This window comes from Dicentrarchus labrax, unplaced genomic scaffold (assembly GCF_905237075.1).
Source record: "Dicentrarchus labrax unplaced genomic scaffold, dlabrax2021, whole genome shotgun sequence".
Taxonomy (NCBI): Eukaryota; Metazoa; Chordata; class Actinopteri; family Moronidae; genus Dicentrarchus; species Dicentrarchus labrax.
Window position 1 is genome coordinate 15,640,744 of NW_026136714.1, and position 25,488 is coordinate 15,666,231.

Consider the following 25,488-nt stretch of genomic DNA (forward strand, 5'->3'; position numbering starts at 1 on the left):
AGCAAAGTTATTGAGAATGACAGTGAGAAAGATAGAGTAAGGCTGAGGGAGACACAAATAGAGCTTAATCCTGCTTTTAACTGAAAAAGACAAAGTAAGGGAGAAAGTCCAGGTTTCAGATCTGTGAAAAGAGAAGGAAAATGAAGCCAGGGAGAAAGAAGAGGTATGACAGATCTGTTAGGGATAAGGGAGAGGGGGGAGGAGGGGGGTGCTGGTCGTCAGTATGTCAGGCTGTGTTATTATAGTCTGAGGGTTGGATGGAGGCATGAGAAGGGGGAAGAAGGGGGAGGGTTGCAGCAGACAGGAAGAGGGCTCGCCGTCTAATCCTCCAATTTTCTTACATTACTGCTCCCCCTCCTTCTATCCACCTCCGTCCTTCTCTCCTCCACCAGCCCCCCCTCCCCCTCCCCCCCGCCTTCTCCCTGCTCCCTCCATCCCTCCCTCCCTCCCTCCCTGCTGCCAGACCTGTCGACAAATGAAACTCGAGATAGCGGCAGCTTCACAGAGATTGACTTGAAGGAGTAAAACACACACAGAAAAGAGAGAGCGAGACAGAGACCTCCTGCACCTCTAACAACATAAATGTACCCAGAAAACCCCAGTGGCTCTGTCATCTATTGTTTTATGCTGGACAAAAAATAAATAAATTAATAAAAAACACTGTGGTGGTTCTTACATGTGCTATATGCCGTTTTTTTTTTAAACTTCCACCACTTCAGTCAAACAATAATTTACAGCTATACAAGCAGAACAATGTAAATGAGGCAACTGATTTGAATGGCTCGCGGATAAAATGCAGCTGTCTTGTTGTGGAAGCTGCCCTGAGCGTGATCAATAACTTCCTGCTGATGAGGAGAAAAACCTGATGACAGAATATTAAATTAAAGAGATTGTTTTACGCCGGGAATGTATTAACGGCTCACTTAGCAGAATTACGAAGCAATGATGACAAACAAGGTTCCTTTGCCAGGCAATGCTGCTTGTTAATATGCTGAACCTTGTTTATTTATCTATAGATTTTTTTCCTAGAATTGGTTCTTTTTATTTAATTCAGAGACATACTGTACCTGGCTGGCCTGGCACTGATTTGATGAATGGCTGCTGTTGATTGAATCTAGGCTTTGGTATTGGGAATGAAGCTGGGCTTTTAGGGGAATTAAACTCACAAATTCAGAGTAATGTTCCTACAATTTACAGTCGATTTCCTCGGACTAACAATAATCGCATGCAACAGTGCAAGGCATCGCCCTTGAATGAATTGTCTCTCATGCGCAGGCAGCTGATACTGGCCAAAAACTCTTCTTCTGCTCTTAACAAACCCATCCCAAATTGCCTCAATCTTGACCTTTTCTACTTTGTGTCTAATTTCCAGGAAACAATCAGACATAATTTTTTCTATCATCTCCAAAATAAAAGTTTACACAATATTCTCATCCTCCCCTCTTCACCACAATTTAGTGATTTCCATTTCCCCGCCCTCTTGATTGATTTGCATTCCAATCACTTCTCATTGGGCGAGGCAGAACCCTGACTGAGTGGGACTAATTTGCCATGCTAATGAGATGGCTCCGACAAACAGAGCCAGCTGGAGACCAGAGTAAATGATCCTGTCATCAGTCAAGAACACAAACATGGCTAACAGCTAATTAGCTCGCGGCAGTTTGTAGAGGTGACATTCTGTTTGATCTGTGCTGCGGTGGAAAAGAAGAAGGAAAAAAAAGGAGGGGAAGACAATAAAGGGAAGAGGAAAGGGGAGGAGGGAGGTTTGGCTTGCTGATGAATTTGTTTTTTTGTCTTCCCAAACAGATGTAAAACACACACACACACGTGCAGACACACACAGGGACATCTATAACGTCCCCGTTTCCTTTGCATTATGCCGTGCAATAAGAATAAGAGCGAGTATGTGCCATCAGAATCGGGGAGAAAATATGCTAAGCAGACAATCAGAGGTGTACCCCCTGGTGCTAAACAGCCAATCATGGCTGTCCCAGTGTGTGTCACCAGCCAGCAGGAGGCAGAATTAGTCCTGGTTAGCAGCCAGAGCCCCGCCGAGTGGCTGATTAGTCTTTTAGACTGAAGAGGAGACAGAATGTTAAAAGTCCAACTGCCTATCTGACACTCTTCTGCACAAAAGACAAAGGCCTTTTTATTTTGAAAAGAAAAGTTAGCAGCCTCATTGTTGCATTGTAAATGTGATACACCAAACTGAACAATAATTACATTTAACAGTGTTACACACACAATTTATTCGCAACACTGGAGCAAACATGAGTGAGTTGAGGTGGAGTAATGCCTTTTAGTCCAGATATAAGATGTATTTATTAATTAAAATGTCCTTATATCTGCTCATGACTACATTTTGGTATGATGTAAAGCATTTATTTAATGTTTATATACTGCTTATAAATAGGGGGACTTGAGATAAATGTTACCCCCTTCTTCTACAATGTCTGTCTAACCTAGTGTAATGTAAGTTTTTGGATGTTGTAGCTCTGATCATTATTTAGACCCTAAGGATTTCTTTTTTTTTTTTCAGCTGTTCTCGATGTCACCACTTCCCTGGTAATTAATAGTTCTTCATCTAGGTCTGTCTCCTTTTTTCTGCTTTCAGCGTCTCGGTCTGTTTGTCATCTGGTTGCTCCATGCTATTTCGGTTTTTATCAGCGCAAACACTTCGCATCCATCCATTTGTAATCTAATAAAGAAATGGCAGCAATCTGTATGTTCCTTTTGGGGGACTGGATGACTTTGAGCACCAGATGCTGATGTTCCCCCAGAGTCGTTACTGTGATGGAGCCGATCCTTAACTGTCTCCAATAAAGACACACACTTCCTCACACACACACACACACACACACACACACACACACACACACACACACACACACACACACACACACACACACACCACCTCCCCTCGCTCACTCAGTGTGGAGGCAGGATTAACCTGCTGGTAGCGGAGTAAATCCTGCCTCCGCCTCTCTGTCTCTGTGTCTGAGGAGGCCTGGTTATCCCTTCACACAAGCTCCCTGTTCAAAGGGGTGGCCGCCAGGGATTAATGACGTGTTAAAGGGGCGAGCAGGGGGGATTTAGACGCTGCTTGCTGTAAGGACAGGAGATTTAAGAACACGGACCAGTGGTTAGTGCTCATTGAAGTATGATTAGTTAGACACTGTACCCCCAACACACACACACACACACACACACACACACAGACAGCGACAATGACAGACAGGTGCTATATTATTATTCTATATACCCAGAGGATGGAGTGATGGTGAAAGGACAATACAATTGTCTAATAGTAAATATACCTCTGTAACTCTGCTGACCTGTGGGACAGAAACCTGCAGGATCATTGTGCACAGCAAGAAGAGCGTCCTCACCTTGAAGTCAGTTGTAAATGTATGACATTTATTTCTCTGTTTTTATCTTCTTAATTTCTTTTGAAATTATATCTGTTCTTTTCTATCCTGTGTTTTAATGGAGCAGTGTGTAGGACTTATTAGAATTTTGCAGGGAAGTTGCAGATTGCAACCAACTGAATACTGCTTCCCTTCCAAACGTGTAGAAACCTACAGCAGCCATGAAACTTGAAAGCGAAATGCCGTTATCTTGATTCAGTGTTTGGTGTGTCCATTCTGTGCTACAGTAGAAAGATGGCAGACTCTGTAGAAAACGGCTCATAAGGTAACAAAAACACAATGGTTCTTATTTTCAGGTGATTATACACTAATGAAAACATACTTATATAACAATATTATATTCCATTTTTGGCAACAGGTCCTCGTACACACTGGATCTTTAAGTCTAACGCTATATCTCTTGTATATGTATTACACCTTGATATGTGTCTGTGAATAGGTTTGTAAAGGAGACAGCATATGTAGCCTACTTGTTCATTAAAACTGCAGTGTGCATGCAGTTTGTGGTCATACATGCTAACATGCACATGTTATATAGCATAATGGATAAGATGGTGTAAGATGTCATTATTCAAACCAGTAGAAACTCAAGGAGGCAAGAAGAAAAGCTAGCTGACTTGTGAAAAATAAATGTGACGCAAGGAGCGATGCAGGCAATTCATTTGTTTTAATTAATTCGCTTTTTTTTTTTTTTTTTTTTTTTTTTTTGAAAATGAACAATCTAAAGACCCATGCATGTTAGGCTTTCCTATGGAAAAAAGTGGGAACATTCATGATGTTAAAGCAAGAATGTGTAGGATTGGAACATTGCTGTAAAGATGACGAGTTTCCCTGCAGCTGAGAGCAACATGTAGACTACACCAATATTTACCAGGATTTTTTATTTATTTACAAATAGAAACAAATGTCATGAGATCATTTCAATTATGTTATAAACATTATACACAATTAAAGGTCAGGGAAACCAAAAAGCCTTATCAAGTTACCTAATTAAAGGAAGAGTTGAGTCATTTATTTGTCAAAATGTTAATACAAGCAATGTAATGTAATTCAATGAAAAGGTCTATCTGTACTGTTTTATGTCTGTATTGGAAAATTCTGCTTCTCACTATGTACGTCCAATGCCAATGTTCAGTGCCAATGCAGGAAGTCTTTTGGGGTTTTTTTGCAGAATCGTCCAATATTGACGTTTTTGTCTAGTAATAGAGTCGCCTCTATCTGTTTATGAGAAGAATCCTGCCTCGAATTTGGAGCTAATCACCATGCTGAAGAGAATTTCCACAGACCTCCAAGTGTCTTGTGGAACAATAAGTAGCTGCTAGAAGCTAATACTGTATCCTCTGTTACAACTAATGCTGCATTCACAGGCGGTAGACGGAAGACAGAAAGCACTTTCTGGACGGCACGAGAAAAACAAACTATCGGACGGAATTGCAGGATGGCAAAACAAAACACACATCAATATGTTATTATGCATTAGCCACTACTAGCATACCACACTGTAATATCGCATTAAATTTCAGCAGTCCAGTTGCATTGTGGGTAATGTAGTTGCTGTTGCTTCTTCTGCTGCATTGATTTTTATCCTAAAATAAAAACAAAAACAAAACTATCCCAGTTTTGAGAAACCTTGATAAAGCAGGATTCTGTGCTGGTACAGAAGAACATAGTGGCAGAGATGGTGAGACATCAAAACACAACTGCACACAGATGCTCAGAAAAGTAGATACTACTATGATCATGTATACAAGGACATGAACAACCAGTTTTCCCATTTTCCATGTAAACACCATAATGCCAAGTATGATCAAAAAGACTCAAAACCAGTAGGCTATAGCGGTGTGCATGTAAACACACTCACCGTTATAGGAGGGCAATGCTAAATCGGTGGAGTACTCTTTTACTCTGACAGAGATTTAATACTGCGACCATTGGGTTGTGTGTGTAAGAGTGCATTAAGTCAAAGTTAGCAACAGTGAGGGAGTATAATATTAGAGATAAGCAGATACTGCAGGAAGCCGTGTGTGTTTGTGTGTGTGTGTGTGTGTGTGTGTGTGTGTGTGTGTGAGAGAGAGAGAGAGAGAGAGAAAGGATGGAGGACTGGAAAGAGATTAAGAGACATATGTACAGGTGCTGATAGCTAGTCGGGATCAGTGCACTGAGCATGATGTTAAGGCCGGGGTTTCTCGCCACCTACTCCCCACCTCAACCCCAGTCAAGCCTACCCCCGCCTCCCTTAATCCCCCCTCCCTCTATAAACCACTCGCCACCCCCCACCCCCAACATACACACACACACACACACACACATTCAGCCTGCTACCCATCTACCCTCAAAATCCGCTCCTGTGCAATCTCCCGCGCATCAGCTGCCAAATGAAGTTCCTCTTTAGAAAAAAAAAAAACTTGGCTGTCGAATCGTCTGAGGCATCGTGGCTGGCGGCAAAGGCAGCCCTTGTGTTGAAGCCAATAATCCGGCGTCAGGGCTTCAGGTGCGCAGAGGGATGTGATTGACAGGGCTCGATATGAGGCCCTCGCCTCACTTGACATTTGGGTTTCATAAGGTCTGGAACAAAAGGCAGGGGCAAAATAATCAGAGAGGGGCGCAGGCAAATAAATCTGTTTATTCCTCCTCACCTGCCCCCCTCCCTCACCTCTGCACCTCCACATCACGGCTCAACCCTTGGAGGGGAAAGAGGGAGGGCACGATATTACCTTTTCTGAGCCTTAGTGGATTCACGCACCACGACAGCAGGTCACTTTAGGCCCTGTGCTTACCTGAGATATTAGTTTGTATGTGTGGTAGATGGAGATGTGTATTTGAATGGCTGAGGCGGTGTGTATGTGTGCACAACCCTGTGTATGTATGAGGGAGAGGCAGAGACAACAGGAAAGAAAGAGAGACAGAGACAGAGGCAGACAGACAAGAGAGAGAGAGGACTGATGTGGTGTCATATTGTGGATAACCATTGGTACGCCTGTGTGTGTGTGTGTGCGTGTGTGTGTGTGTGTGTGTGTGTGTATGTGTGTGTGTTTGTGTGTGTGTGTGTGGTGTGTGTGTGTGTGTGTGTTTGAGCAGGAAAAAAATAAAAGAATATATAACGATGATAGAGCTCCTCTTTTATCATGTTAAGACACAATTAGACACACATATTATAACAGGTCCTAAATGTAGCTATAAGAGGTGATAACGAATTCAGAGAGATAGAAGAAAAATGAAATGCAATGCAGCAGAAGATGATTAAGATTTTCGACACAGTCAGTTAGTGCAGCTAAATGACTGAACGCAGTGGTTAAGCGAGCTGCTGACCCAGCAACAGCGTGTTTCATCTACCCACACTGAACATCTACTCACAGCAGCAAATGTAGACTTACTGTATAAACAGAGAGAGAGAGAGAGAAAGGGGTAGAGAGTCCTAGTCAGTGACTGTATTTCAGTTTATTCAGCAATAGGTGCCTTAATTATGGAGGGGGGGGGGACAAATAATGCAAAAATGTCATGCAAGTTGATTCTGCTCCTTTAAGTAGCTGTGTATGATTTGAAGTGGCTGTGATGTTAAATAATGTGACAGTGTGAAAGGGGTCATTTGTAGCGATGAACCTACAGAGAATTAACACCCGACACTGCAGCTCTACTTGGTTTTATGCTTTATAGTGAGTTTAGAGATCATTGGTTAGCTCTCCGGCCCACAGCTTTACTGTTTTTGGTTCTTCCGATTTTGACTCGTACTTCACTTGTACATTTCCATTTTCTGCTACTTTATCTGCTCCGCTACAATTCAACGTTGTAGTTTTTACATGTATTTGATAACTTAAGTTTATTAAGGAATAAATGATGATGGTATGTATATAGGTTAATATATTGGTCAATCACCTAGAGGGGAAAGTATATAAAGTAAATACAGTTAGCCCCACCTTTAGCAGTGGCAACATTAAAGTGATGTACAAATTAATAATTAATCAATAATCCAACAATATATGTATATTATCCTGAGATGCATGCAATAAGTATTTTTGGTACTCATAGTGGCCTATATTTTATATATTTTTACATAATACTATTAACTCATAAGAATTTTTAATGCATAGTATCGCTGTCAGTGGTGTTCCTACTTTTACTTAAGTAAAACTTCTTCTTCTACTTCTTCCACCACTTACAAACTACAAATGCATCACTCAAATGGATTTTATGTAAAGCGGAACAAAATAAAAAACCTTGAAAATATGTTCCAACACATGAATTCAAGACAGAATAAAGTGATTTGAGAAAGTGCTAATGAGACTGCAGCCTAATATACCCAAACCTAGTAATAGTAATAATGAGTGTTTACAATATTTTGTCTACCCCAATATGATTTACATCCTATACAAACAGGCAGATGTATGTACAGTGTGCTCAATGAGAATTTAATTGCAGGGTTGTAAGTGCAATCTGTGGACAGAACAGCAGTCTCTTTTAATGGGCGATTCAATTAAAAAACAGGAAAAACACGAGACACCTCGGGGCCATATGTTCTCTTCAGCCTGGAAGTCTCTATAAAAAAACCACATAAGTCAACAGATAGTTTCCAGATTAATCCCTGTGACATCTTTTAGTACCAGACCGAGCCCCCACGTGGGGCAGCCTGGCTAAATCTCATCATGTTGGAGGTGATTGGACAGTTTATCGATGATTGACAGGAGAATGAAGCGCGGTATGTGCGCTTCTCTGTCGCTATTGGCTGTCTTTAATGGCCGCTCCTCCCTCAGACCACACACCATTGGCTTTGGGGGGCTTCGCGGAGGAACCGGGAAATTGTAGTTCTTTACAGCGGACGCACATCTGTAGTGCTTATTATCGACTAATATGAATTAAACTACACGTCCCGACGTCATGGTGCGGGCTCTTATAATTGTTGTGAATATGTAATTGCGCTCGTGCGACTGGTTGCTTCTAAATTTGGCTTGGCAGGGGCGGGCTGCTACAGTCTGTGAGGTGGTCGCTCCGCCGGTGCTGTGAGAGGATGTGAGCATTAACGGAGGCTGTAGGAAATTAACCGATAAATGCGTGACGACGGGACGCCGTGGAGAAGCTCAGTCGCGGACAAGCAGGGTCATGATGTGCCAGAAGTCGATTGTTTGTAGGGAAAACCAGAGGAAATAGAGGACTCGTTGTTAGTTAATAGGGACAATATTCAGCTCCGTGCGCATAGAATAACGCGCTGGAGCTTTTTTTTTTTTGGAGAAGACTGAGACAACTCCTGCTTTGGTTATCACACTGAATGGACTTTTGAAATATTGTCTAAAAGAATGACGATCGACCACAGGTCCGAGGATGTTTCCACTCTTCACGGAACCTGCACATAGCCCAAGAGCCGGCCACTGACTGACCTTTTACGCACGGGGAAAGATCCGTGCTCAATCATTTTGTTTTCGCGTTTATGTGGATGAACTTTGCAATACATTTTTAATGATTCGAGATCTGAGCAAGATGTACCCCCCGGCTCGGCATCCGGTAAGTGGAGAGCAGTAGCAGCCAAGGCAGTATGTCAAAACAGCGCAGATTAACAGCCGCGCGCCTGATGCGTAATCAGTTTAGATCAAGTTTCCGTGCCACTGCGCGCTCACACGGACAATTGCGCTCATTGTCAAACTGCTGCAGCTGCATGTGTGAGTCTGTGAGTGTGCGTGGGTTAACGTGTAAGGAGTCTGAGTGAAACCAAAAGGCCAAATCACAGAGGCCTATTGTCATATACAATCTTGTGTGTGTGTGTGTGTGTGGGTGTGTGTGTGTGTGTGTGTGTGTGTGTCGTGACACTGAACTTTGGTGGCTCAGTTCTTCCTCTCTCCCCCCCCACGCTGTTTGGTTTGGGTTGAGGTCCCCCACCAGCCGGGACAGCCGTTAAAGTTCACCGTCACCGAGTCCTGCGACCGGATCAAGGAGGAGTTCCACTTCCTGCAAGCCCAGTATCACAGGTAAGAATTTGGATGGAGCGCGAGGTTAACGCTGAAAAAGGGTCTGCTCATCAGCAAAACAGTGACCAAAAATACTAATGAAACTTAACGCATTTGACTGAAGAATGATTGTAGATTGAATCGGTGTTATTCTGGGTCCATAGTCGAGCTGCAACGATTAATTAATTATTGTAATGAGTTTTTTTCACAATTTGCTGACCTTATACATTCCAAACCATTAATAATCAGTAGATTAATCAATACTGAACATAACTGCTGCAGCCCTAGTCTCTATTATAAACTGACCCCCCCCGGCAGATTATGTGAGAAAAAGGGTCATTTCTATGATGTTGACCTTCCCTGCACCAGTCATGCATGAATCATACAGTATGACCAACATTTTACGGGAAGTGCATGACGCAATGACATGAAAGACAAGACACAAAGTGGATTTTTGTTTTCAGGATTTGATTGAGAAACATCAGATTCTTAGTTTGAGGTAAATATCCATCTGGAGATCCCATAAAATTATTTTCCTCAGTACCTCCGTAGAACTGCTGGTACAGTTGTCTCAGGCCCATCTATCACTGGTGACTAACCACAGGTAAAGCCCATCAACCTTGGTATGCACGTCTCTCTCGGCAAGCTCAAGTGGTGTGAAATACTTTTTTACCCGACATGATGAAGTGTGAAATACATTGCTTGGGGGGCAGAACCATAAGCACGATACCAATGCATAATAATCGCCCACCTCCGGCCACCTCGTAATTATTGCCCAATCACCTGGTGAGATGAACCAGCGGTCCAGTTTGCTGGCCAGACCTGGACCTGAATGACCTGAACCGTGGATAGAGTCTGCTGCATGTGTAACACTGTGATCAAACTGCTACATATGTGTGAAATCCTCACTGCAGGGAGACACTGATTTGGTAAAAAAGGGTTGGTCAGATCTAAACGCTGAATATACATCATCATTTTCTTTGGGGTTTTTTTTTGTATTTAAAAGAAAGTGAAATGAAACTTTTTTTTTTAACATTTAGCAAAGTAATTATCTTTTCAACTTTAATGATTTTGCATAGTTTCACTACTGGCTAAGTAAATTCTCTAACCTTCTGGGGTGATGAAACCATCTGTCAAATATGCATCATCATCAAGCTCAAATTAGGGCTTTTGTTAAGGCTGACAGTATTAAAGATTCAAAGTTTTAATCTGCCAAAATTATTCAGCTGATTCTATAATTCACATTTCAGTAACATGCAGTCTTTTGTTTGTAATTGGCATGTCAGTGTCCTAACCTGCAACACTGTATACCTGCCAGTTCTCTCATAAAATACATGTACAAAAGCTGTCTTGATATGTGGAGGCTTTCCAGTAACAACATTTTGAAAGAGTTAAGCTTTTGTGTAACCACAGTTGTAAAATGGATCCTCATTATATGGTTGCTTTTTTGTTGATGGTGCAGTTTGGGCCTCCACTCACACTGTAAGAATATATGATGAGGTTTGTGTGGTCGTCTATTGATCCATTAATTACTGCTCCGTACCTGCTGAGTAAGTGTCTGTAGGGGAAACTGGTGTGATCTAAGCAACCTTTTTTTTCTTTCTGTTCTTTGTTGCACTTAAATTTAGAAATGCAAATTTAAAGTAACAGGATGTAGTCACTTAGAGACTCAGCATTCTGCAAGTGGCGTCTCCGATTTAAAATTTTCAAAGTCGTGTATTGTGAATTTGTTTCACGTGATAAAACATGTAAGATATCCTGTATAGTATCAGAATTTGAGGTTGCAAATGATTTCAATGTATTTTTTTATTTCAAATGTGTGTGTTATAAAGAAACATCAATATACAATATATAATATATACAAAATACAGCGTTGGTTGCTGTGTGTTTGATCATGACATACACATACATAACATTTTTCTTGTGCCTCACAGTCTGAAATTGGAGTGTGAGAAACTGGCCAGTGAGAAAACTGAGATGCAGAGACACTATGTCATGGTGAGTCTCATTGATTACGTTTGTGTGTGTGTGTGTGTGTGGTGTGTGTGTTTGTGTGGTGTGTGTGTTTGTGTGTGCATGAATGCATTAGTAGTTTTTGGTGTGTGCAAAAAGAGGAACAGAGAAGGCCGTTTATAACCTTGCTTTGATCTTTGTTTTTTTCAGTACTATGAAATGTCATACGGGCTGAACATCGAGATGCACAAGCAGGTAGGAAATGCTTTTTTTTCTCAAGTGTTAAAAAGAGGACGAACTGATTCAAACCACATTGTAGTATTGTCAGGGGGATGCATATGGTAAATAAGATAAACATGAGATTCATATTTATGCTGGCCAAAGTCCTGTTGAATTGGAGGTCATTTATTTATCACCAACAGAATTTTAAAACCGAAATATCTCAGGTTTCAAAATGTTCCACCATGGTTTTTTCCATGCCCCTCCTTCACAAACAGGTGTTGATAGTTCTGCTAAATTTCTGCAAGAATTATATATTTATATAAACATACATTTTAATTGTTGCTACCTGCGTATAAAGATCTTGTCACCTTTCTTTGGTCAACAAATTCCCTGCCAATGATATTCTACTACTGTTATGTATTACCATCACATTCGAGCTACAGAGCTAATATTTAGAAGGTTTCCCCAAAAATATCTACCAGGTGATCTTCGTAATAACCCTAAAGATCATTTAACTCTTCTAAACATGTTGACGAACAAATATTCTCTTCATGCAGCAAACCACAACAAACGTGAACCAAAATTAAAATGTTTTGGTTGGTATATATATATATATATATATATATATATAGGTATATATTGATGTTTCTTTATAATATGCTTCATACACAATAATACGTTCATATTTTGCTGGTGTTTTACCAGAAGAGTCTTTTCTTGCCACGTATATCAGGAAATACAGTCGCAACTTGAGAAACGGGTTAAAAGTGCAACATATAAAATATTTTTTGTCCAGATGATTAGAAGAGTCTTTGAAGATTCTGGAAATACAGCACAGCACAGCGGGAAGTTTTATTAAACAACCTTTTGGGTTTTTCAAAGTTCGCCGGGTAATTATTTTAAGGAAAATTGGATGCTTAGCTGTGACTTGAATGTAACGGTAAAACATGAGAGGCACAAACTGGTGCTAGTGTTAAAAGGAAATCATCCCAGAATATATATTAAAGGTGTTACATTTCATTACGGACGAATGTGATATATTTAGAGGCAAAAAAAAAGCAGCAGTTTGGTTGTCTTGTGAGGTTGAGTAGTAATTCCATGAGTGAATAATGATTTCATCAGTTTAATTGAACGAGAAAATGGGCTGAAAAATGACTGGAATGAACAAGGATTTGGCCTTTAACGAGGCTTTACATTACTGCTGCCTTTTTTTAAACATGGAGGGTCATTAGCATAAATGGCTGTGTTAACCACACATCAGCTGCCAGGATAAATGGGCCACAGCTAACCAGCTACACATTCATTTCCACAAAATGGTGTGTGTGTGTGTGTGTGTGTGTGTGTGTGTGTGTGTGTGTGTGTGTGTGTGTGTGAGTATGAGAGGAAGTAATAAATGCTTGGCCTTTGTCTTGCTGTGTTTATGATCTTCTGTTTGTGTGTATCTATACTGTGTGTTTACTTTGCTGTGTGTGTGCACATATGTGTGTGCGTGGTGTCTGTATAACAGCCCGTATAGTGTACATGTTTGCTTAGTATGTGTGTATTTGTCTGTATGCACACTGTAGTTGTTTATTTACTTTTGTGTGTACTATTCATGCGTTTGTGCACATGTTTGTGTCTGTGTGTATATGTTCATATATTGTAGACTTTCTTGTGGGTGGGGTGGGGGGGTCTTTGTGTGTGTTTCTGTGTGTGAATGTTGCACACACGTGCAGCTTTTAACTGGCACACTAATCAGACTAGTTGGATGAAATACGGGGTGTCTACAATAAATCCTGCTGTCTGTTGCTGCTGCTGTGTGTGTGTGTGTGTGTGTGTGTGTGTGTGTGTGTGTGTGTTTACTGGGGGAAAGGGAAGAATAAATAAAAAGAGGCAAAATGTGTCTGTGACTCTGTGTGGTGCCCAATGATTTCTGTCAGGAATCAGTTTTGGAGAGTGAATCCCTAATTTTTGCCAGTAGCCTGTGTGTGTGTGTGTGTGTGTGTGTGTGTGTGTGTGTATGTGCGCGTGTGTGTGTGTGTGTGTGTGTGTGTGTGTGTGTGTGTGTGTGTGTGTGTGTGTGTGTGTGTGTGTGAGAGACGTTTGGAAGCAAATGATTTTGATGTGCAGGCTGTGTTTGTGTGCACTTGTCCACCAGTGTGCATTGGCGTTAATGTGTGTGTTTTCTATCAACGGCATTCAATATGACGATACAACGTGTGTGGCTCGTTGAGTGGATGCCGAGATTGAAGAGAGATGGGGGGTGCGGTGGTGGTGATGTTTTCAGGGAGAGGGGCTCAGTCCCATTAAGGCAGTTGGCCTCCGCTACCAAGCGAATTGCTAATATTGCTTGTTTAGCATTTTCTGAGGGTAATAAGCCCATTGATTTCTGGCTCTGCTCTCTGTTTTATTTACACAGAAGGGCTCTGGTGCCCTCGTTAAAGAGAAATTGACTCGTAGATGGAGGAGAGGACGGGCGGGGAGGCGGAAAGGAGTGGGGGGGGGGATCAGGAGGAAGGAGGCTACGAGCGGTGTAGAGCATGGGACTGAGCTGCGAGAGGACAGCTAATCAATTGCAAATTAGTGAGGCTGAAAGAGAAATAAAGCAAGCGAAGGATGGGGAGAAAAGGGAAGAAGGAGGGAGGAGGAAGTGGTGAAAGAAGGAAGTAATAAGACATTTTGATACTGAAGACTGGCAGCATTTTCAACAAGGTCTGACAACTCATTTTACTGCAGCCGATAGGGAGCCATTTGTTTCATTTCGAGGATTTTGGTCACGTAAGGTTTTATCCGACATTTTAATATTCATTTTGGCCAGGTTCAGTGACTTCCTGGAGTCCCTGATTGTCTTTTCCAGCTGTTAATTACAGGTAATTTCTAAAACATTTTCAAATATTCTGCGCCAGGGCTCAGTTTCACAAAGGCTGTTTACAAAAAATTTACTAGACCTTTTTCAGAGCAGCCATTTAACATTAAATAGTAGGGTAATCCCAGGTGTTACCAATGATACTAATTAATATTCAGTTAATTATTCAGAGAATTTCTAGTGAGCCAAAATGCACAATAGCAGCAGCCTGACTCTGTTTGACGTCACGTGAATGGTACGTTTCACATATGACTGTTGCTCACAAATTGCAAATGATCGCTTGCTCATGCATGGTTAGTAAAACGAGACAAAATGAAGGGGATAGGAAATGATGATGATGATGCAGCTTGCTAGTTGTACATGTGGTGAAACGGGCCCCTAGTTGTAACTTCTAGACATATGCAATTGTGACATTTGGCAACACATAGACAATGCTTCACCTTTTAAAGGGATTAGAAGCCAAAAAGAAACATCTGCTGTATTTATTTGTATTTTCATATATGTAAATATGTCAAGACTGAATGTACTCTTATTTATAGTGGATCAAGATGGTGTATCACCACTTCTTAACCTGTCTGGAGTAAGAGAGGGTTTACTGTAAACTTTATTAAGGTGCGAAAAATACTAAAGAGCTGCGTTATATTTAGAAAAAATACAGTCTTTACATTAAGCACACATTTTGCACATGTTCTTTTTAGCTTGTGTGTAGAGCACCCTTTGTTTTTTCGTCTCTGTTGGTCCCTACCTATCTAACTGTCTCTTTCACACACCCACTCACACACACACACACACACACACACACACACACACACACACACACACACACACACACATGCAGTCACGAGGGAATACAGCCTTTCTATGGTGGGGTCCATTAGGTGTATTAGCTGGTGGTGAAAAGTGGTGCTGATGTGGTGCTTACAAAGCTCCACAGGGGAGATGGACATTTGATCTTCTATCTGACCCAATCTGACTCCAGGGCTCCTGCCTGATCTAATTTCTTTGTTGTTAGGAGTGAAAGTGGGAGTATTTGAGCTTTTTTTTTTCATTCTTTGGCTATAAGTGGTTATTGCTGGAGTGTTTTTGTGCTACGCTAGCTTGCCATCCTGTTATAACAAAGACAGTACTGTAATCCAAGTAGGCACTCTCAGGTAAATACTGAAAGCATATTCAGTGGCATATTCTGCAGTAGCTCTTTTTCAGATATAACATTTCAAAGTGCCAGAAGTTCTTAAAAGTCAATGGCTCAGGAAGATCACACCATTTATCGCATGTTGTTGATCTGATCACCAAGGGGCAAACCATAAAAAAAAAAAGAAGTTTGATGTTCTTCAGCTACTGCTCACTGACATTTCTCTTTTTTAACTGGAGAAACATTTCTCCAGAGACTCACATGGAGGGTCAGAGATAAATTCAGCGCACACATGATCTCGCCTCTGAGGTTACTGGGCTCTATGTAACCACAGGGTCCTCTAATCTCGCAATAAGCTCCATGGATCGACCTGGTTTGAGTCCTAACCTTAGAGGACTCTCTGGCCAGCCATTTCATATTATTCATTCACTGTCAAGACAGTGACAGGTCCGGGTCGAAGTCAAGGCCTGCTCCCTGCAGAAACAAATTCTCCAGGTTTGCACAAACCACGGGACACTTTTCAAGAAAAAAAGGAGCCTTGCTTTTTTGCTCTGGTCTCTGCAGTGTGAACAGACACGTTGGCCAAACAGGCTGACATCCCTGCACTCTGGCCGACAGTCACGATTGTCTGCCATTGATGTAAAATGTCACCTGAAATTGGTTGTGTTGCCTTGTGGAAAAGCATCTCCATTTCCTTTTCTGCTCCAGTGCTTTTGTTTCCATTTCTGTGCATCTCAGGGTCACCTTTTCAAAATGAATCGATTGGAGGTTCAGGTTATAGAGTTGTTAGCGGAGATCTGCATCTTTACAACTGTTTCGATAGTTTTAGATACTAAAGCTACTAGATCAATTGTAAAAACAAATTCTAAAGTTTGGAATCCTTATTTTTACGCTACTGTGTTTGTTTGACAGGCTTTCAAAATTAAACCATTGTTGTTTTAAAGTAATATATTAATGGTTTTTCACACGGGACTTTGCAAAACATCACTATTGTCATTATTGATTAATCTGCTCAATATTTTTGTCAATGTAGTGTCAGTGTCTTAGAGGACTAAGAAAAATACAAATACTCACATTGGAGCAGCTGGAGCCTGTAAATTCCTTTTGCCTTCTTGCTTAAAAAATGACTTAAAGGACCAGATTGCAACCAACTGAATACTACTCGCCTTCCAATCATGTAGGAGAATCTATGCTGGCTGAAAAAAACATGAAAGCTCCTATCTAGCTTGTTCTGGGCTACTGTAAAACATGGTGGTTCAACAAGGACCTGCTCCCTCTGTAGATAAAAACGTCTCAATCTAAGGTAATAAAAACAAAACAATTCTTATTTTCAGGTGATTATACACTCATGAAAAAAATCCTATTATATTAAATTTTTGCCAATAGATCCATCTCAATGTTACACACCGGAGCTTTAAACAATTAATTGATTATCAAAGTAGTTGCCAATTAATCTTGCAACCTCCATAGTTCGGTCATTCCCCATTCCTACTGTCATCTCTCTAATAGAGGTATAAAATGGTCCCAAATACTTCAATAATAAATCAATAATAATACTTGTAGAGCTCAAACTTTCATAAACTTTTGGCATGTTTTTGGCCAACTTTGCAAGGTTCATAGGTGATGTTCTAATGTTGGAGGTGCTTGGCAGTCATCTTTTGTCCAAACAGATGTGGCAATATCTCATACAGCTCCTCACTGCTTTAGCTGTCTGCCATCCATTCTCCGTCTCCTTAAACACCCACCAGAGGAAGCAGTTATTTTACTAATTCTCTCCTTAAGCTACAGCTAGGGTTGGTAGAATCACCAACTGGTTCCCCTGCTGTGAAATGCCCTCAACACCTAACACGTAGCACTTAAACGCCAACCAACTAATACAGTGCAGTTTTTCAGAGGCTAATATGTATTGGGCAGCTCCCCAGTGTGTATTAATGTGAAGCAGAACCGAGCTGAAAAAGGGCATGTGTGCATAGCAAGTGTTCCCTTGATAAACGTCGAATATAAAATGAAAATATCAGTGTTTTAGGTTGTCTGTGGGAGTTAATCACAGGTAAGTTGAACTACAACCTACCCTCGAGTTCCCCATCTGCTTAATGGCTCCCTAACTCTACTGATAGTTGGTGCTCAGACATCTTGAAAAAAACATATTAAGCTCTACATCCATGGCCTCTGAAGTCTTAAAAGCACAACACTCAGCACCATTTAATAAAACACACCATCAGAAAGAATGAGAGCCCTTGGATGTCAGAGATATTTTAAGGTCTTTTCTAGCATAGTGAGACAGTTGTCAGTAAGTAAATCTGTGGGAATGACTGCAACTGTCTGAAGAGTGAACAAGCCTCAGCTTGAAGTCATGCTTCTGCCCTTTTGTTTGGTTTTCTGTCATTTTTTGACAACATGGCTGCTTTTTCTAGCTACACCTTTATTCTGCAGCTTCAACTCTTAACTGGCAAAACATTATCCTCTACCTGGTGCTGCTTCTTTGGCAGATGTATGTAACCGATACTTCGGTACCGTGCTGATGCCAAATGATCATATTTCACTGCTGGTCGGTCACTGAATTGGTGACACTTGTAACTCAAAGGTCAAAGGTCATTGTGACTCCCAAATAGGATTTTAGCTATAATCTCATTTAGTATTTAATGTGCTTGTTGAGCTCTGGGCATGTTACGCACAAACACGGCCAAAGACTCTCCACAGTCACAGCCTGGGTAGGGACAAAGGAGCACCGCTCTAAAGGAAAGTGGTGTGAGGCACAATGAACTTTATCTTGATTATCTTGTGTTTATAATCGTTGGAAGCCATAAATCCTACTTGAAAATAAAAATTGATTAATTGCCCTATCTTTAAGTCAAATTATTTGTAAAATCTGGACGCTACTACTGTCTTGTGACCATTCTGCTTGCAGGTCATGTGATCTCTCTCTCAAAAGACGTTTTGTTATATAGTTGTAGTTTAGTTTTACAAATAAAAGACGTGATGTGTATCCCTGTGTGTCATTTAGTGTGGGGATTTTGTGAGTCTGCGTCTTGTCTATGTTTGTGTTTGGATTTGAGTTGCACTACTAGCACTCCCTTTGGGACGGTGGATCAGGCAATTTCCTGTTGAAAAAAAATCCTACCTGATGTGGAGAGAGCGAGAGAGAGTGCTGTATAATCTTTAAAAGCCAACCCTTGGGTTCAGTAAAAACATCTGATGAATACAGAGAGGGCTGTGCAGGTGTGTGTCTGTGTGCACACGGTTGTGTTTATGTGTACCATCCTGCCGCAGTTTTGCTTCTGCTTCTTTTCTCTCATGGCCTCTGGGGGCTTCTGTTACCACTGATACCAGAGCAAAGTTCACCTCTATCAAGGTTACATACAAACAAACAAACCCTTGACAAGGTTGTAGCTTCTTCTGCATTTATGTTGGACTTGGAGGAATTTTCTCTGTGCATGATGCCTTTTTTCAGTTGTTGGCTCTTAACTTAGCAGATTAAGTCGACAAAAATCTCACATCTCTTATGTTTTCCTTCAGCTTTCTGCTCAAGTGGACTTCTCTCTCCACGCTCCTTCACATTCTCAAGAGGGCCAAATCAGGGGTTTATATTTACAAATCATCCATTAGGCTGATGTTGATTGATGTTCAGAGAGTGCAGCAGTAGAATAACCTTCCAGAGATGCTGAAGGATAAGTGGTATATCCCAGATGATGCTGGATTTTTGAGGCTCATAGTGATGTTGATATTTGTGAGTTTAAAATTAGCCATTTTGTAAAAACATAAAAAATAGATTGATACAGTGTTTTTTTTTCAAAGAATTATGACCAAGATGCATACTGAGTGGGATATTTTATAGTTAAAATATACCTTGTTTGGCATTTCTGTATTGTAATTTCTTGTTCTTGTGACTGATGTAGGTGCAATAAGCTGATATTGACCATGAAGGTTTACCTCAGGTGTAGCTCTAATAATTGGCCTTGTCACTGGAAGTGGGAAGTGTAACTGTCAAAATGTCTCAAATAATTTAAAAAAGACGCAGATCTTGCCGTTACAATGGTTCTTACTCCGCTTACTAAATATTTAGACGAACATTTTATTGAAATTTGCTAACGTGAGCGCTGTGGCTTTGGCGGGGATGAAGATAACAAGTTTGGAGTGATCTTACCAGACCTCTGTAGACCACTCCTCATCTCTGGCTAGCAGTTCAAGACTTCATTAGACGCTACTAGCCTAACACACCTGAATCTCCCACAAAACTGTCGCCTTTCAGATTGCATTGTGGGTAAAGTAGACGGCAGGTTTTGACAGGGAAGAAGAAAACGTTGAATAAAAAACACAATTTCTCTCGACGCTCTCTGTGCTGAAAATCACCCCATTGTTCTGTTTCTGGCTTTTTCTGGACAGACTGACAGTTATTTTTATTCCATTATTCTCTCATGAATGGTTTAGACAGCAGGGAGCACAGTAAGTCTATGGCTTCTTGGCAGAAATTACACTGAAGAAAACATGACATTTATTGCATACAGCAGTGTTTATTTAGTAAATTAACAAAATGACGTTTGCTTGTATTAAATGGGACAGTTTTTTAAACAGCTAATTATCTGATGAAGCATGTGTTTGATGTAAGTAAAATAAGATGGTCAAGGTTGTTAAAAGTCTCTCTTACAAAGTTGGAGTTGATTGATTTCACTTGATGTGTGCATATACATTGATCAATAGAAAAGATGCAATGCTCTACATCAAGAATGATGAAGATGGTGTGTGTTTTGAATACATTAATGTGTAGATTGTCACATTGTCAATGTAAATGTTTGTCTAAAGAAGTGTGTGTGTGTGTGTGTGTGTGTGTGTGTGTGTGTGTGTGTGTGTGTGTGTGTGTGACTGAATAGGTTTTCAGAGAGCAGTCTCTCTGTCAGGTTAGTTTTGGTGATAGTGATGCAAAGTGCTCATTCCTGTGCTACCTGTGCATTACAGAGATCCTTTTTAAATGTGTAGGTGGCACTTTACTCTTTTTTCTTGCATTTGTCTGCAGATGAAGTTTGAGTTTCTCATAGTTTCGATCTTTTCAAGTTAAGTTCCTTAACTTAAAGGGGCCCTGTGGAGTTTTCTTGTAAACAAGCAAAGGTCAAGTTTACAAACCGAAACGTATTGTATGTATCCTTGAGGTCCAACAACCTTTTGAGGGCCTCATAAAACATTTGCAAAGCCGAATGTTAAAGCATTGTTTACATCAATGTTTACTAGCTTGCTGTCTTCTTCCTCCCTGGCTTTGCTGGTGCATTGCAGCATGTCTTGGTCTGTTACAGCTGCCTGTTGATTAGAATAGGATTGTTAGGACAGTGTATTGCGTCACCAGCGTGACCGTGCCTGCATGTGCATTATTGTGTGTGTACATGGGCTAAAAGGGGGGACCCACACGTAGAAAAACAGCTCTATAGCACTGCTTGAGGTCTCCAAAGGAAACTTTTTATGCTATATGTAAAAATGCCTGACATGAAAAACCCACCAGACTTGAAACCACACAGCATTTTTATCCCTTGTCCCACGTTCCACATATTGAGACAGTGTCCCACATTTTGATTGGCTCTAGTTTTTATACGTCAAACCACTGCAGGGCAGGGTCTTTTTTAAAATCATGTTTCAATTTTTAAAATCATGTTCAATGCCTGTGAAGACAGCACAGAGCTTTATTTCAATCAAACCACAAACGTGGGTCCAATGCAGGTTAACCTGTCACCGTCTTTGCCACGCTACGCCCAACAGGGGAAATTATGAGTCATCACAAAGTCACAGGTTATGCAGATTTAAGTACCACAACGAAAATTATGAGTCATCACAAAGTCACAGGTTATGCAGATTTAAGTACCACAACGAAAAGCAGAATGCAGCTACAACATTAAACAGGACATTAAAAATAAAGATAAAGACATAAAGTTTTTAGACTCACAGCACTGGTAACATGTCCCACATTGTCCCACTCAAACATACTGGTTTGTTAGGATCAGGTCATACTATTTCTAGTAAAAAATGTTTCTAACAACTGAGTGTACATAAATTACTGTTGTTTAATCTGAACTGGCCCTTGTGTGACAGTAATATAGGTTATTACTTGAATTTAACATACATTAAAACTGACTTGATGTGAGCATTTGTAGGTTGTGTGAAGAAGACGACACCTTCTCATCCAGTGGTGAATCTGAAGATGATTGTGTTTCCTGCGCCTACCTCTCTGTCTTGCAGGCGGAGATTGTCAAACGGCTGAACGCAATCTGCGCCCAAGTCATCCCCTTCCTCTCTCAAGAGGTAAGACTCAAAAATGCCTGTCAGTGTGAGTTAAGATGAAGGTGGGTGAGAGAGAGAGACAGAGACAGAGAGGGAGGAAGACTGATAGGACCCATAGAAGGAGGAAAAGTGTGTGGTGGATTGTGAGGGCACACATGCATGCATACTGCCGTGTATACACACACACACACACACACACACACACACACACACACACACATACACAGATTATCCTGGGCTAATCCTCCCTGCTCGGGATAGGCAGATATGCTCTGAACTTATTAAATGTCTCCCACTAACATATGCAGGAGCCAGTGGCTGAGTGTGTGTGAGAAAATTCTTTTGTTTGAGTATATTTTGTGTGTGTTTGTATATTTGTTAACCTGCATAAACATACAATACACTGTAAATGTGCGCACATGCAGTAGTGGGAGTGTTTTATACAGTACCTTTATTATGGAATCTTTAAGTGTGTGTGTGTATGTGTGTGTATGTGTGTGTGTGTGTGTGTGTGTGTGTGTGTGTGTGTGTGTGTGTGTGTGTTGATAAATCCTTCCTCTGTAGGAGTTGAAAGTGTGTGCATGTGTGTGTGTGTTTGTGTGTGTGTTAAGGGGTGGGAACAGCAGGAGGGAGTGAGTGTGGACTCCAAAGCTCTCCTCCAGATTAGCCATGGATTAGGAGGGTTTAGGGTGGATTAGGAATAATGGCATTAGACTGTGGTGCTGCTACACAGCCCTGAGGCCCGCAGAGAGGGGAGGCAGGGAGTGGAAACGGCTTTTACTGCTTTGTTTGGATGCACAGCCTCGTTTACTGGCTGTGCATATGAAATGAAACACAATCATATTATTATTGTGCAGCAAATCACATCGACTGTGTACGCATGTGTTCGGGAGACCTCTTTGTTTTTATTTTTTATTTCATGTCATTTTCTGATATTGTTCCTTCTCGCAGTTTGGAAATTTCTTTGACAGCATCATTGTTGTCACTAATGGGATGATATATGAGTCGACCCACTGTGTCGGGCAGTAATTGTTCAGAAATATTTTACCTGTATAAGGACCAAGATCAGAATTATGGCTAATACATGTAACTGTGCATATATTGATATAATTGGGTTAGGGTAAGTAATGTAAATTTAGAAAGTAATGTTTTGGTATTGATGCCAGAACAAAAAGTTACCGCAGTGGCAACAATATTTTAATATTTTTTAACAAACCCAGCCTTAAGTACAGCATCTCTAGCCAATTATTGAATGGAATGAAATAAAAGGGAGCTTTTGGCATTTCCAGTCATGTTTTCCCTTGCAATAATATAAAAGTGTGTCAGTCTGTACTTACTTTCAGCATTCTGCATTCTGTTTTTTTTTTTGCATTTGCATTGAAGTAATTTGTGCTTGTCTCCTTTATCTATAGCAGACAATTGGAAATAGTGTTTTAATAGATCCAGGCAGCTAACAAACAAAGCAGTGTTTCAGATGTTTTGTTTCTGTATCACAGTATAACAGGTAAACTCTGAGGACATTGTGATGAAAAGAAAAGGATTTGACTGAGATGACAAAGTAAATTCTTGGTTATTGATTTTCTGGTGTCCATCTCAGGTTAATAATCTTTGAAGAATTATTGATAGTAATGGTACAAAAAGCTGTTTGCCAACGTTCATCAGACCGATGGATCTTTTCGTGTGTGAGTCACGTTCAGGCAGGTTAGACTCAGTCTGCAGAGGTGTAGCTGAACTCGATGGTCAGGTTCATTTCCACACCGGATAAGCTCTTTCATCTGTGCCCTACTTTGATGTTTTGCGCTCCTGGATGAATCTTGCTGCTCTCTCTCACCGTCTGGATCTGCCTTTCTCACTCTGTACCCTTTGGATGACTTTGCCCTGTTAGCTGTCTGTCTCTCTGTATATCTGTCTCTTTCTCTTTATCTCTTGTGAAGCTACATTTTGATGTGTGTGGGCAGAAAATGTATCATCACATTTATGGTTATAGCTGTTGTGCAGGAGCTCTTAAGCCCAGTTCAGACCGAAGACACGTGACGCGATGAAACAGTTTCAGAACGTTGCAGGGAAAAGTTGCAGTGGTGTAAACGGGCCCGTCTCGACCGTTTGGTGGCATCACCTGCGACTCAGCTTCTCAAAACTCCAGTGGCTGGTTTTAGAATGCAAGGCATGTAGGAAAGTCAGCTCATCAAGTCTGTAACTGTAAGCTGGTCGAAATGTTTTGGAGGGAAGAAAGAGAGGATCACCTTATGAGCTTGTCTAAGAAACAGCCATGTCTGTATGACACAGGCCTTAAAATGTACTCTAAAGAGCACGGCTCCAAATGCTCGACCCTCTGGGTTTTTTTGCAGGTTTTTTTATCGTTTCTAGAAAGACAACTATAGCAAGTAGCTCACTATTATTATCCTCATTCATATTTTAAGACAAATGACGATATGATACACCATCTCATCTAGTTGCGATGTAAATTGGCAGGTTTTGAGAATGTTGCAGACTGGCGCATTGCAAATTTGAACTCATCTTGTCGCAATTCTTTGGTCTGAACTGTATATCTTTGACTTATTAGCAACCATGGGATCTTCAACCATCCCCCCTTTGGACCACCACACGTTTGGTTTTCAAATGCTGCTCCCCAAAGAAGAGGGAATTAACTGACCTGTGCAAGTTACACTTGACCAACTAGTACGGCCTAATTAGCGGCTCATGTTTCCTATCCGGTGAGTTTTAATGAACACACTGGTCAGTGTCAAACTGCGAGGAGGGGGGACTCTCTTTCCAAATAAAGAGCAAACAGCAGCAGTGACTCAGAGGTGTCTCAGGTTCTTATCTGATGTCATTTAAACTGGATCTGGTCAGAGCCTTAACATGATGGATGCTTTTGTCCAGAAACTGCTGAGAAAAAACATATCTAGTTCAAGGAACAGTAAAATACTGTAGCTCAGTCTATTTCTGCACATTTATGGCTGGTTTAATGAGACAGTTTGTCAAGTTTTATGATCAGTGCATTACTGATTTCTACTGAAGTGTTTGTCAATCACTGTGAAATGTGCAACTAACTGACAGCTGACAAATCACTTGTGATTTAAGAAAAAAAATCCTGAACAGATGTGAAGTTGTAGCTGATTCACAAGTGTTTGATATACTATATTATCATCCTTATTTATACCAGAGAGTTGTGTAGGAGGAATACATTGGTAATACTGTTGTTGTAGTTCCTTCAGTTTGTCCATAGAGGTCATAATCTTCATAATCCTGTTTTAAAATTCAAATGTCTGAATTGATCAGGTCTTCTTTTCTCTGCTGTCTCAGTTGGTGTTTCAATATCTGATTGCTTCTGTCTGTCTGTCTGTCTCTCTCCCAGCATCAGCAGCAGGTGGTGCAGGCAGTGGAGAGGGCCAAGCAGGTCACCATGGCTGAACTCAACGCCATCATAGGAGTGGGTGTATTACACAGATGCATACACATACGCACACAAAGTAATAGAAGATGCTGAAAGATAGATCTGACAGAGACTAAAAAAAAAAGTGGTGCAGGGAGAGTTCTGGAAAAATAGATTTTGTGCAGCTAAACACTTATTGCTAATGCTAACTGAGTGCAAGAGAAAGTGATGTTTTTTAACTTGTTTTTACCTTATTCATTCACCTAAGTAATAATAAAATTGCATAACTATTGAGATTAGCAGTATGAAAATCGACTTTTCATTACTTGTTCATCACG

General features: G+C 40.8%; 1 protein-coding gene across 5 annotated transcripts in view; it reads left to right on the top strand.

The window, feature by feature from the left end:
* The first annotated feature begins 8,232 nt into the window (after nucleotides 1–8,232).
* LOC127376336 (transducin-like enhancer protein 4) overlaps nucleotides 8,233–25,488 on the top strand; it is a 37,281-nt gene continuing 20,025 nt past the window's right edge. For 2 of the 5 annotated variants that reach the window (XM_051423109.1, XM_051423110.1), the window contains exons 1-5: nucleotides 8,234–8,921; nucleotides 9,285–9,382; nucleotides 11,296–11,359; nucleotides 11,525–11,569; nucleotides 21,733–21,795. In XM_051423109.1, coding sequence (XP_051279069.1) covers nucleotides 8,877–8,921; nucleotides 9,285–9,382; nucleotides 11,296–11,359; nucleotides 11,525–11,569; nucleotides 21,733–21,795 — 315 coding nt within the window. In that variant the 5' untranslated portion in view covers nucleotides 8,234–8,876. Of the gene's footprint in view, nucleotides 8,922–9,284; nucleotides 9,383–11,295; nucleotides 11,360–11,524; nucleotides 11,570–21,732; nucleotides 21,796–25,132; nucleotides 25,208–25,488 lie in introns of all 5 variants that reach the window. The other 3 variants (XM_051423107.1, XM_051423106.1, XM_051423108.1) reach the window with 3 other exon arrangements.